The sequence below is a fragment of the Dromaius novaehollandiae genome, chromosome 22, assembly GCF_036370855.1.
Source record: "Dromaius novaehollandiae isolate bDroNov1 chromosome 22, bDroNov1.hap1, whole genome shotgun sequence".
Lineage (NCBI taxonomy): Eukaryota > Metazoa > Chordata > Aves > Casuariiformes > Dromaiidae > Dromaius > Dromaius novaehollandiae.
In genome coordinates, this window is record NC_088119.1 from 4,179,037 (window position 1) to 4,193,674 (window position 14,638).

The 14,638-nt window shown below is 38.7% G+C and overlaps 1 protein-coding gene across 1 annotated transcript; it reads left to right on the top strand.

Moving 5' to 3' along the window:
• Window positions 1-5,054: 5,054 nt before the first annotated feature.
• On the top strand, window positions 5,055-6,179 carry LOC135330651 (olfactory receptor 6N1-like). Its single transcript, XM_064524883.1, has one exon. The coding sequence runs from the start codon at window positions 5,056-5,058 to the stop codon at window positions 5,905-5,907; it is 852 nt and encodes a 283-aa protein (XP_064380953.1). The 5' UTR covers window position 5,055; the 3' UTR covers window positions 5,908-6,179.
• The last annotated feature ends 8,459 nt before the right edge of the window (window positions 6,180-14,638 follow it).

Consider the following 14,638-nt stretch of genomic DNA (forward strand, 5'->3'; position numbering starts at 1 on the left):
CCAAATTCATATAATTCTAATATTTAATATGTATTAATTGACATAGCTGGACCTTTATTAATTATCAGATTTTTTTACTTAAATATGGAAACAAGTATTATAGCTCACTAACAGAACTACAAATAAACACCAGAGCAACTAAGCCAGGATAACTCTAATGACAGACCATCACAAACTATCATATTAATACTCTGTATTTGTTTGTTTTCAGATTCCATCATGAGACAAATGACAACGAACTAAGCACGCTAAGAACATTTAGGGTTATTTTTGACAGTGGAAGCACGGCCATGGTAAGACTTTTTAATTGACAAATGATTATTATTCAAACCACCACATGTATTTTCTTAGAACACTGATACTTTCAACAGGAAAATAGGGTCATTATGGTTTCTCCATGGCAACTTTAGCAAAGTCTGCTCCATGTATTACTGTCAGGTAATGTAGACAGAAGATGAATAAATGCATGACTTGTAAGAAAAAAATAAACAAACAAACAAAAAAACCCTCGGTACCTGGTCTTTGTCTATTACAGCTTCTCTCAGCAATGTAATTCAAATAAATTTTCCAAAAGAAACAAATATATCACTTTTGATGTGAAATCTCAGAGCTACTTGATATGAGATGCTTGATATGGAGTTTGTGGTGATATTTGGTACATTTTAGAGCATTTCTGCTTGTTTGGTACCAAATCACATATATTAAATTACATTGGACTGCTGAAAATTTCCTTCAAAACTGCAACCAATGAAAAAATACATACTTTTATTAAAAGTATTTTATTTCTGGAAAATAACTGGCAAAACCCAACATTTGGATTTCATTTCATTTCTTTTTTCTTGTTTTTTTTTTTTTTTTTTTTTTTGCACAACAAAGGAAGGAAAAAAGGCAGAACAAGAAGAAAACAGTTTGTTTTTCAATTTTTTTTTTCTAGCTCTTAGGTGGGTTTTTTTGGTTTTTTTGGTTTTCCAGTGGGGGTCTATGTGAATTTGGGTTATAGAGTCATCTTCGGGCATACAATTTAAGTACTTACCACTTTTCAGATAATTTTCCTTCAAAAATATTACTGGTTCAGTTCTTTTTCTTTTGTTTCAAGGCATTTTTAACTAAAAGGTTATATATGCATTTGATGGTATTCAGGGATAGTTTGTATTTGCATCTCAGTTTTGCATCCAAAAGGGTTCAAATTTTTGGTTGCTTTAAAAAACGAGCATGTTAATTGAAATACAGTTTACCTTACTAAGTTTTCACTTTTTATTGTGATGTTAAATCAGGAGGCCTTTGGGATCTATTCTGTTTGTTGTTGTTATTGTTGTTGTTTTCTCCATGATGAAAAAAGCAATAAGTTCACATTGTCTAAAGTGTTGACAGAAGAACAGCATTTTTAGTACAGAGAAATATAAGTTTCCAGCCACATGAAATCTCTGGTTGGTGTCTATCCAGTATTTCCTTGAATCAATACCAGCCTGTGCTACCTGTTGAAAATTTTAGTTTCCACTGTCAGTCTCTAAAACAAAAACTCCCTAGGACTTTGTTAAATGTCACCACAAATAGGGTATTCATCTGAGTTCGCTGTCAGAGAAAATAAATAAATAAATAAACCTTTAACCAGCAAATTTCTTTACAGTAATATTTCATAACAAATGATGTTTCTCACATCTTTCCATTAAACTGCTTTCCATTAAATGCTCAACCCCAGCAAAAATATCTTACTCTGGTAGCTAAGACTCTCTTCTATCATTCAGCAGCATTTCCTACCCACGAATCTTGACTTTTTTTTGCTAAATATGTATTAATGGTGTGGGGGAGAGATCTACTTCATTTTTCTGGAAAAGCTGGGGTTCTACACTTCCAGGACCCTCAGCTTAATGGTATTTTTCTCTTTCTCTTTGAAGCTTTCCTTAGGCTTCTCTAGAGAAAGTAAGCATGAACAGCAACAGTCCAATCTTCTTAAATGTTGTGAGAAACAGAGTCAGACTCTGTTCACCTTACAGCCTGCAGCCTGTTCTCACCCAGTCTCTCCAGACTATGACCTTCTTGGCCCTTTTGCCAAATTCACCACCACTGGGAGTCAATTAGTTTCATGAGTGATGATACCAGCATTACAGAGAGGAAAACTTAACTCAGTCTGTGAACCTTATTTCACCTTGGCTACTCACCAGTACTCAAACAGATAATGCCAGGAGATCACAGAAGTGTTTCACGTGGTCAGTACTGGACATAGCTATCATTTTGAGTCCTGTTTTGTGTTAGTGCGCCTCTGATAACAAGTTTTGTCTGCTAAAGACTTGAGTTCAGAGGGGCTCTCCCATCCCCACCCCTGCCCCAGAGTGAGAGCTCTATTCCTAGCCTTGAGACCTTGTTATCAACTGCTGTGGAAGGAAATTCATTTCTTAATAAATAACACGTGGTCAGGGAGTCACAAAGTTCAGGGAGGTAAGGGTAACAGGTAGGCCTCACTGTAACCTTAACAGTTCAGAATAGCTCTGTTGGAGTTCATTCATCTACTAGGTCATTGATCTCATTGTCAGCAGCTGATATTAAAGAAATCTGGTTCTATCCACACCCTTGGAAATATCTTTCCATATCTGAAGCCTCTAAACACAGATCTGCAAAAAGAAACATGCTGGAACCTCCTCACCAGAACAATTTCCTATCTCTCCAGGGCCTGTTTTCTTGTGAACCGAGTACAACAGGGGAAGAAAAAAAAAAAAAAGTGTTGGTCTCTTTTAAAGAAGGACTAAGGCAGGGCTGAGTAAAACAGAGGGCGGAGATACTCCCTTGAGAAACTTCCAGTATCTTCTAACTTGACTGACACAGGGACAAATATTTCAGTCAGTGTCACTTCAGCAACATGCAGTCACTCCTCCAGGATCTACACTGGAGTTTTTGTGTATCTAGCTGTGAGCTGGTTATCTAAACTGCACTAATCGTTGGCAGAGATCCACTCAGTGTTGCCAGTGAAGCTTAGGCAACAATTCATTCTGATGTAGACGTTACCTTAAATCAGCTGGCAACCTCCCTCGTTTCCACCTGCAGCAGTAGTTTGTAGTACGTAGCATTGACACCTAATTCTGAAAGGTATTTTAGAAGGAAATTGATGTCACTCTCTTTCAGTGGTCAAGGGAGAAATATTGTCACTTGTATAACCTGATTCATCCCTTCATAAAATGTTTGCAATCTTGCTTCTGTTCTTTTTTCTAAGCCACTTCAGTTATGTTACAATGTTTTGTATCACTTCAGAAAAACTAGGCAAGGACAAAGTTAATGTGGGTTCTCATTGAAAGTGTTCCAAGGATAATCTTGGTTTTGTGAAAGAAAGGTATTTTCAGATTTTAACAACTACATATTTTTAAAATTTTCAAGTTTTAATTAGAAAATTAAAACTGCAAATAAAACATAGTCAGTGGAAAAATCCTCAAAAATGTTAATAGCTGTGTTTTGGTATATGTTTATTACTGTTCAGTTTTGGTCTTTAAGGCTGCTTCTGTGTTCAATCTTTTAAATTTCATATGTTTTGGCTATATTTTTTTCCTGAAAGTCTTAAAATGTTCCATTAAAAACATATATTTTCCCACTCCTCTGTGCTGAAAACGTGAATATGGAAAATCTGGATGTCCCAGAGCGTCTCCTCTCTCAGGATAAGATAAGTGTTGAGGAGATGTTATATTAACAGCCCTCTAGAAATGTTTTGATGTATAGCTCTATAATCTCTTCTTCATATTCTGGCTATAGTGATGCTTTATTCTTTTTTATTTTTTTAACTTTCCTAAACTTCTCAGGTAGCAATGTAATTTTCTTTTTATTAATCTTTCTTGCCACACTGGTGTTGCTTCTCATATTCTTTCCTCTTTGTGTTGTTGCTTTGTTTTTGACAAAATAATTGGCGCTTTGTGGCAGTTAGTGTTCTCTGTTTCTTCTCAAGCCTGTTGTGTTGCTCCTATATCCTCATTCTCCCTAGAATTCTTCTTTTGCTTCTGGCTCTTCAAGAAAAGACTATTTCCCATAATTAACTGAAGAAATAGCCAATGCTGGTTTGCCGAGATGTAGATTTAAATCTTTCAGATTATAAAGTTATCTCAGGGGCATCCTAGGACAGCCATTTCTTTTAAGTGCCTATGGGGACACTGATATTAAAGGCACTTGTCCTAAGGAGTGATCCTTGGTCCTTGAGCTATGCGGTACAAAGAAGCTCATACCCACACAGTTCAGGGTTGGTGTCCACTGGACTGGAGCTGGTTCTCTACTTACTACACAGCACTTCTTCTCTGTGCTGTGATCTTGGGGTCCTAAAACCAACTAATAAACAAAGAAACCAAGAAGGTCTGGGGTTTTTTTGTTTTTCGTTTTTTGTTTTTAATTTCTAAGTTCTTTAAATAGTGAGAGCTCTGTAGCTATCACAAAAGAGGTATTTTTATAATATAAAATCATAGGTTTGCATTGCTTTCCATAAGGCATGGCAGAAGTGATACAAAAACTACATGGTAGTTTTGAGGCTGCAAGGCCAGGCAGGATAGTGTTGAAAAAGTTTGTCATGTTGAAGTAATCCCAGTATAGTGTCATCCATGAAGCCCACAGACAGTGATCCCTGGAGTGAAATATTCTTAATTTCCTCCTCCGAGGGAATTAATTTGGTCAACCCAAGAGACACACCATAGATGAATTAATGCACATGCAATATTGACAGGAATCATCAGGAATAAGGAGTGAACTAAGGAACTACAGTATTTAACATTGTAGCGATACCCTGTCTTAGATGTCAAAACAGTGTTGTCCAGTCCTGGTATTCTCAGTGGAAATATGTGTATTACACTTGAGAGAGATATAAAATTCAGATGAACTGTGTTGGCTGTCTGTGACAGGTGGTAAAAATTACCACTCCCCTCCCCCTTGTTCTTCCCTTCAAATTGATCTGAGTATGTATCCTTCACTATATCTCCATTTCCCTATCCCCACTAGGACATAGTTTCTGGCAACAAGACTCCAGTAACTGAATTCATCATCCTGGGATTTCCCAATGTCAGGGAAGTCGAACTGCTTCTCTTTGCCACCTTCATGCTGATGTATGTGCTGACTTTCACTGAGAATATGGCCATCATCCTGGTCATTGGTATGGACTACCACCTTCATACTCCAATGTATTTTTTCATCAGCAATCTCTCCTTCTTGGAGATTGGCTACACAACTGTGACAGTGCCAAAGATGCTGACCAACATTGCCATTCAGTCACAGACCATCTCTGTTACTGGCTGCTTCACACAGATGTACATCTTCTTCTTTCTTGGCTCAGCTGAGTGCTTCCTGCTGACTACCATGGCCTATGACCGCTATCTGGCCATTTGCAATCCATTGTATTATACCACCATTATGGATCGTAAAGCTTGTTTATGGCTTGCTCTGGGGTCTTGGTTGGGTGGCTTCCTTGCACCTGCTCTTCCTGCTGCCCTCATCTTCCGTCTGCCCTTCTGTGGTTCCAACATCATCAACCACTTCTTCTGTGACTCACCAATTCTGCTGGAGCTCTCATGCCAGGACATCTTTGAAATTGAAATCATCAACTTTGTGGTGGGCACAATAGTACTTCTGAGCTCCTTTATCCTCACCATGGTCTCCTACATCTTCATTGTGGCCACCATCTTAAGCATACCCACAGCTGAAGGACGCAGCAAAGCCTTCTCTACCTGTGCCTCCCATCTGACCATTATCACCATCTTCTATGGGACCACCATATTCATGTACATCCGCATCAAGACCATCCAGGCTTTTGATTTCAACAAGATTGTCTCTGTCTTTTACTCTGTGGTTACTCCAGTCCTGAACCCTGTCATCTATAGCCTAAGGAACAATGACATCAAGCAAGGCATGAAGAAAGTACTTCTGAGGCAAAAGGACACTTTCTCCAAGTAAAATTGGCTCAAGTGGCAATAGGAGAAGTGGGAGAAACAAGCAGCTAACTTGGAAAACCTTTTCTTTTTTTTTTTTTCCCCCCCTTCCCTCCAGAACTTTCAATCACATCAATGAGGCAGCAAAACTCCTGTCTGGGAGGTTCCCTCAGGGACTAATACAAACAGAATCGGAAATTTCATTTCAGTTTCTTTGCCGTTAAGAGGAGAGATTCATCTCACCTCAGTTCTAGTCATCTAGAAGCCAGTTGTCTAATTCTAAGCTAGTCACCTGGGTTCCCACCTCTATCAGTGAAGACAGACTGGACCTTGAAAGAGTAGTTCATCACATCTTAAGATTGGTGTCACCCTTCAAATGTTTCTGTTGTTGTTCATTGATTAAATGACTAATTTAGACAGCATGCATAAGTACTGAATATATAAAATCAAGTAAGATGAATCTTTACGCAGATGTCTCATTCCTTTTAGCCCTATTACATATCAAATCAAACTTTGCAGAGCCAGGCAACCCTACAACTCGTTTCTGGGATACTGAATCTAAAATACAGTTTGCCCCTGTACATGCATCACATTCTGTGCAGAATGAGCTACATCTCCCTTATGGCATATGGTCCCTGTGTACTAGAAATCTCTGAAGTTAAAAGTCAAGAGTCCAAACTCCCTCTATGAAATGAATAGTGAAAAGAGACATTACCATTTCTACTAAGCACTAATCTCATTCATCATTCATCATTTATCACTCTCAAGTAAGGCAAATAAATTATGCCAAAGATAGACCTACTTCTCTTTGTTGGCTACAAAGGAAACCTATAGTGTCTAGTCCAGTTGTAAATGTCTGTACTGTAGGTGCTTTAAATTAGGTGAGATAAAACTCATTCTGATTCCTAACTTGAGAGTCCCAATCAAATGCCTATTCTTGAGCAGAAAAATGTCCAAAACTAAAACTTTCAATTCCGTTCCCCTTCAAATGGGAAGGCCAATGACCATCACACATTTTTTACTGTTTTCTGTATCTATATATTAAAGTATAGATACATCTTTATGATTTATTTAAGATAGATCTAATGAAATCAGTATCAATTGTGCACAAGAGAAAGTAAAAAACTAAGAATTTTAAAAGCATTATTTGCAGCACAAAATCAAACACTGAGAATTAAATATGATGCATCTACTGTTCCTTCGGAGGCTCAAGCACCTCTCCTATTCACAAACCTCTTCTTTGTGAGCATTCTGGTATGGACACAAGCATAAATGCTAATTTTCCAAGCTGAGCTAAGCCATGCCAAATTTGGGTAGCTTTTCAGGAAAAAAAAAAAAAAACAAAAAATCAATCTGTCTGCCCAGAGAACTGCTCTAGATTAAAAAAAGAAAAGAAAAGAAAAAAAAACACATAGACTAAACAATTCTTTTGCTCTAGCTATATATTTAAATATCTAGATAATATTTAAAAGGCTATATGTGCAAGTAGTTACGTGTATATGTAGCTTTTTATAGTAATAACATGTTTGCATGTGAGCACATCACCTTTTTTTAGATAGCTATACTGCTGCAATTATAGCTAAAAGTTTTGTGTAGATAAATATTTAAATATATAAAAACTGTAAGAATGGCTATAAAGCTATGAGAAATAGTAAATATCACTAAAAACAAATTCATTTTTCAGCTGATTCTTCACTTTTTAACCTTTTTCAGTTTTAAATCCATTTTCAGTTTATACCTATATAACTTCATTGTAATTATTTTCATATTTTTTTTTAATTGCATTTTCTTGTGACCTACTTAGTGGAGTAGAACATAGTATTGGAAAGGGATGAAAAATACTATTTTCATGTCATTTTTAGATAATAATCTTATTGACCAAATGATAAATTAAAAACAAACAAATACAAACAATATTTCTTTAAATATTTTAGAGCAAAAAGTCACATAAAATAAAAATGAAAGCTGTTTCAAATATTTAAGCAGAAAAACACAAATTACAAGTCAGAAAATATTACTGAATATGAAAATACATAACAGTAAGGTAAGTTAGGCCTTTAATCAGCCATAGTGAATTCAGAAAGCAGGTCTGTGGAACAGGGAATATAAACTTTTTCTCTGTAAAACAGCATTACAGATAGATAAGGAAAAAAAAAGAGAGTCATTGTTATACTGACTGCTGTCCCTCCCCCGCCTACCCCCCGCCTTTTACTAGGTACTAGTGCACTGTAATAATGACAAAACAAAACCACATATAAATATATATGTATACACACATGCACATCTATGCTTATGCCACTACACATAGCAGAGAAAGAATCAGACGATAAAATAATAAAAATTAAAAAAATAACAGCATGGAGGGAAACAGGTTCTTTACATCCCTTCACAAGGAAATTACGGAAAATAAGTCAGATAAACTGCATCCAAGATGTAAATTTGTTCTTACCACTGACTACAGATCATGTCTGGATGGCTAGCTCAGCTGCAGAAGTATGCATTGTCTGCAGTTGAATCCCATCTTCCATGTCTAAGGACTGTAGTGTAAATGAAAGCTTATTTGCCAGCCATTTTCTACGGCCCATCTTCAGAGGAGGATTTATCTGATCTAAAATAAGTATCTAAAGCAAAATCAAAATGATTATCTAAAGGTGGAATGAATAAGCCTCTGGAGATGCTTCAAGCTCTCCATTGAGTTACAGGGAGAACAGACATATAGTTTAGACTTGGATATCTGTCTTTTAATTATCTTGATTAATGCAGATGAATTCAAACCTTGGTTAATGAATACCTGTTGGAATTGTGTCACCACCACATTTTTCATGATTTTGGTGAACCCAGCCTTTTGCTTTTCTTACAAGTCTTTCCTTTAGGTGAAATGAAATGTATTGACAGGAAGGTTCATTTTCATTTTTCGTGCAGTTGTTTTTGCAAGGGAAAAAGAAATGAGACAGCAAAAATCCTGTTTGATTGGAGCGCAGATTTTTTCTTTTTCTCTGGTGTCCAACTTGACCACCCCACTGACAAAGGTTATTTGCACCACTGCTGTGAGCATATGTCAGGAGACACACAACAGCAGAGAAAGGTGGCATAATGCAGTACAGCATAACAGAAGGCCAGCACAGTTCGTAACACATGAGGTAAGGTCCCATAAATTACCAGTGTGTGGTCCAATCCACCTGAATGCAAAGCACTCAAGCCTAAGGCAGGACAATGTAAGTGAATGAGCAAAATTTTGTTGATTCAGTTGCTGGAGTATGTTTTTTTCTTAATAATTTTGCCAGGCTATGCTGGTACCATGTATTCATAATGAAAATATAGGCAAGAGCCATTTGGTAGGAAAGCACTATTCATGAGGGGTAGCTTAAGCCTACTGAAATTAAAGGAGCAATACAGCTGCCTAAATATGGAAATCTAACACCTAGAGTTTGTGAGACATCCACAGGCATGGGATGATATTATGCAGTACTTCTGGGAGAGCCATACTCTCCTGAACCTGTGCACGGAGTCCCATGAGGTAGCTCAGGACATCTCAGATGGCACTAGAAACCTCTGTTTAGTCACTTGAGTTGATCACTTGAGATTAGGAGACGCCCCTTCAGAGCTGAATGAGTAGAAGCTTATTTTACTCAGAGGTGATTTCTGTATTTTACTGAGTTTATTCTCATAATCTGCATTCTCAGATCCGCAAAATTTCCTCTGGGAAGTTATGTGTGATGCTAGCTGTGTCATGACTGCATCCTGGAATGAAAGCCAAACATTCATCATGCCTTCCCCTTCCCAAACTGTGGGCTTCATGAAAGTAGAAATGTGGTTCTGGGACTCAAAAGGAGACATGCTGTCCTCCAGCAAGTCCCCCGGACTGGACACTCAGGATACCAAGGCTGCAGGTCTTTCTCATAGGACAAACCTGATCTGCAAAATGGACTCGTCCTGAAATGCCCCTTAAGGAATTTCTTTCTCTCCAATTACTTTTCAGAGGAGTTTGAAAAATTTGTTTCTCATTGATAACTTAGCCTTTGTAACTAGCCTTGCTCTGAGGGAGCCAAATGTATCCTTTCCTCCGAGGCAAAGCCTTCCAGGGAATTGCTAATTATTCTTCTGTTATCATTCTTATTATATTTCCTTTCTAACCTTAATCCTATGTTTATTTCCCATTTATTTTCTTTTGAAAATCTTGAACTTGCCTCTCCTGGCTACCCTCAAATCAATATCCTGGGATCACAACTAATGGACAGATAGATGGACAGATAAGGTAGACAGAGTGACTGATTGATAGACGGACAGACAGACATTTGGATTTAGACATGAAGGTATGAATAGATATATAGACCTAGATGCAGAAAGGAGGAGATTCAGTTGAAAAATAAAGAACGTAAGATTTTAAATGCTCTAAAGTATCTTCTCTGCCCTCCAGCTGCCATTTCCTTAGGTATATTGTACAGTGTAGCTCATCCTCCCTCAACTCTGTGGATCTTTTGTCTGAAAACCCTACACAAGACAGATAAATAGGTAGGTAGGTATGTCAAATATCCACAGAAAGTGGCTAAGTCTGGTTAGAAAATGAAGCAAACAAACAACCAAAAAAACCCCACCCTGAAACACACACAACAAAAGTTATCAAAGAAAAGTATGTTCCCTCACCAAAAACTGCTTTCCAACCTAAATTTTCAATCTTTGTGGATTTTTCTTTTAGCTATTTCCAGTCAATCCTTGGTGTGAGTTACATTTCACATAAGTTTAGAATTCCACTTTTTTGTGAATATATATTTATATCTGAAGCAGTCTCCTCAGCTCCCTTTAGTCAATGAAGACAGAGAAGCACTTCTAGAGCACAGTTAATTTCATCCTAAGATAGACCATCACATTTGATCAGAGAGGTGATAACCTAGAAGTACTTATTTTTCTGCACAGATTGTAAGTGCAGCACAGATGGAGCTTTCTCTACTGGAGATGTTTAAAGTTTGGTGTTTTCATGCCAGCTACATATATCTTCTAGGAAACTGTGGGGTAGATGTGAAGTCAGTTTAAGAATGCATACTATGTTGCCTGCTCGTTACACATGTAAGTCAAGCTTTTCAAAACCTCCAATGGGATTTGCATCTTTAATTTCCATTATTGTGCAGAAGGCATGTAAATCACATACATAGCCATAAATATCTCAAGAGCACAGTCATCTCAAGATTGGGAGGGATTAATCTTTTCTTGGACATACAACTTCCAGTGTTTAAGTCTGAGTTAGGTATGTAGGTTCCCTTTAGATTCATTAGTAAGATGCAGGCAACTCCAGAGAACACTTCATCCATTGCTAAGGTTGATGTTCAAAACAGGCAGTAGGAATCATTGCCTTAAGGTGTTTATTTTTCTCTGCTAACTACAGAGAAAGCCTTAAACTTAGTGATTAAAGCTTAGTTATCTGCATTTTGGTGATATGAATTCCCTCTGAAATGCCTGTTATCCCAATGGAGTTTTGACTGCTTATCAGACTTGAAGGAGGTCCTTCACTCTTACATAAGACTGAGAATCTTCACGTCATCCAAGGGATTTTGATGTCTAGCCTGAAATTTTCCAGTGGATTTATGTGTTGATCAAGGCTGAAACACGGGTGACTTCTACCTAAAAACCTTTGACAATATTTTGACCAAAATCCACATTTCTGTACTGTTTCATAAGTTCTTTCTCTCCTCCTATCCTGCTCCCTCCAAATTCCACCTTCTCCACCCCAAATCATGACAATGAATGAAGTACAGCCATCTCTTTTTAGAGGACTCAGGAATGAATGGCTGTCTTCTTATGGAAGACTTAAGGATGGCAACCAAACCAGTATTTTTTGCTGACATGCTCTTTTTATAAAGTGGATTTGGACACCCTGTTCTCAATAGTTTTTTGATTAAATGCGTGTGCAGATCACTTGGGATTTCTTAAAAGCAATTCAGATATCACAAATTAGGCAGATTGGTACCTGATATGCAGTAGGGAGGCAAGCACCCCTTCTCCTCCCTGTCCCTTTTTGAATATCCCAGTGAAAGAGGTATCACTCATCAAGAAGGTACTGTGATAAACTGAAAAGCAGGGTTGACTAAGGGGTCCATTTTCCTCCCACTGACCTCATATAACACAACAGCACCAGGTTGTTGAATAGAGCTGAATAGAGCTGGAGGTAACTCAGTAAGCGTGAATCCCATGGGTTAGGGCCTTAGAAGGAAGAGTCCCATAGAGATGGTTAATATTCAAGGATCACTTCCTCCAAGCTCAAGAACGGTGCATCCCAATGAGCAAGAAGTCAAGAAAAGGGGGCAGGAGACCTGCATGGATGAACAAGGAGCTCCTGGCAACAATCAAACAGAAGAAGGAAGTATACAGATAGGCGGAAGCAGGGACAGGTAACCTGGGAGCATTATAGGAACATTGTCAGAGCATGCAGGGATGGGGCACACATTGCATCACTCAATTGCACAAAGCAAAGCCAACAGTAAAAACAAGCTAGGTAATAACCACCTGGTCATTCTCCAAGCAGAACAAGACAAGTCCAGAAAAAGCCTGAGAAGTTTCAAGGCCTGCAGTGCTAACACAAAGCTCATGGCCTGCTAGTAGCAATGGCAAGACCATGTTTCTTCAGCTACAGCACTGTAGCAGCTGTTCACCACATCAGGGCTTGAACTATAACTGTGGTTTGAATAAATCCAGCTTGGGTCTCTGCAGACAAGATCAACTAACTCTACATGGAACTATTTACTATTGGATACTGAAGAACTGGCATTTGCTTTTATACCAGAGTAAATCCAGAAGCTCCTTGACAACAAGCAGTCAGGAATGAATTCTGATCTCTCTTCCCTTGTTTAAATCCAAAGTCATGCCCAGATTATAAGGGTTTGGAAATGGGCTGATTTCTAGCCCCAACAGTCTCTCTGTGAGGTCTTCATAGCCAGGCTCTGCTATGTAGCTTTCACAGGGAACAGGGGATGGGGTAGCCACAAGTAGAGAATCACACTACTCAATGGCATAAATTTATGGTTTATTTACCAAGCAGGGTGGGTATAGCAGATTGATAGTGATTTCTGTTCTACCACGCACACAGATACACACTTTGTATAGCACACAACAAAGGCCTTTGGTCCAGGCTCCCCTATTTTGGGGATGGGACATTCACTGCAGCTTTTTGATGTGTCCAGACTTGGCTGGTGACCTAGCCTTTAAATGTAGCAGTTCCACCTGGAGCACAGCCTTCTACATAGTTTTGGGTGTTGACTGATGTGTTCCTCCGCAGGGTTATTTTTTTAACTATTTACTGTTTTCTGACTTAGATGGCCAATATAAGCTGTAAATGGCTTCATTGGTCACATCACCTCAGGCCAGTCCCTTAGACCTTCACATCCAAAGCAAATTAGCTGGGTTACTCTCACCTTCCGATCTTTCTCTCCAAATCTGTTATATGGATGCAAAGTTGTGAAAAGTTCATCTGTGTTTCTTTTTTTTTTCCCCCACGTATACTTAGACCATTAGAGCACAACAGATGTAGCCCGGAGCTTTTGGGTGAGCCTACTATGTTAACAATTACCTGTGGTTTGTTTTCCTAGCATATACCAGAACCATCTAATGAGTCAGAGATAAGCAGATGCAGTCAAGGTCTCACTTCTCTGAACATCATTTTTGGGCAGAATTCTGGACTTCCCTAAATCCTGGTACTAGGACTGTATTATGGGTAGATCAACCTGTGAGATCGACTGCTGCCATATCTCTTTCCCCTTCACATCTTTTTAAATGGACAAGGTGCAGTTGAGAGTGGGAAGTGAGAAAGGGCATGCCAGATTTTACCTTTTTACGGAGTCCTAAAGTGAAACACCCTGAGGCAGAGGGAGGCAAGAAAAAAAAAGGTAGGATTGGGACATTCCTAAAGGTCTCTTACAACTGTCTCTTTTTCACAATTTGAAATGAAAGACATGTTAAGATGTGCCCAGGTGCAGCCGTTTGCACTTTTTGGGAGAATGCATGGACAGTCTTTCAGCACCCCCATCTAACAACACCACCGTGATCCAGCAGACAGAGAAGGACAGCAGACCAAAAGGCATATGGAGAATAGCTCCAGCTCACTCACACACTTGCCAATACATGCCATATGGAAACTGTCTGTTTATGCCTACCTTTCATCCTGCAAATGAAGAGAATGCCTCTTCCTGGGCAAATAATCCTGTCTCTTAAATTTTGAACTGGTTCTTCTCACAGAAGCCCAGTTCCTTCCCATTTAACCACTGGACTTGGCAAACACAAATACTCAACGGCAGGGGGGATAAGAACACGTAAGATAGCTAGTGTTGTGTGTTGAGGGGCAGAATGGATAAAAGCATGGACAGATTCATGAAGAAGGCAAGGGAAGTGAAGGCAAATGGACAGATGGATGGCACAATGCCTATGGGTGTATGTATAGATAAAGATCGATAATTAAGTGGGTTGAGCTCTAGATAGAGACGCAGTAAGAGGAGTAAAATATTCTTCAGCATTCATCCCTGCTTCAGAGCACTGTGACATGTAGAGACCCTGTCTGCAACTTGATTTCACCCTCTGCCTTTCCCTGCAGAAGACATGGGATGCAGCAGCTGACAAAATAGGCAACTTTCTCTGAACCAGTTTTACAGACTCCCTGTGATGTCTACAGGTGGAAGGTGTGTGTCTTTCAATGTCCATTTCATCACATCTCGGAAGAGACATCTAAAATCAGGCGGAAGAATCACATCCTTGAAAGAACCTGTTTGTTTGTT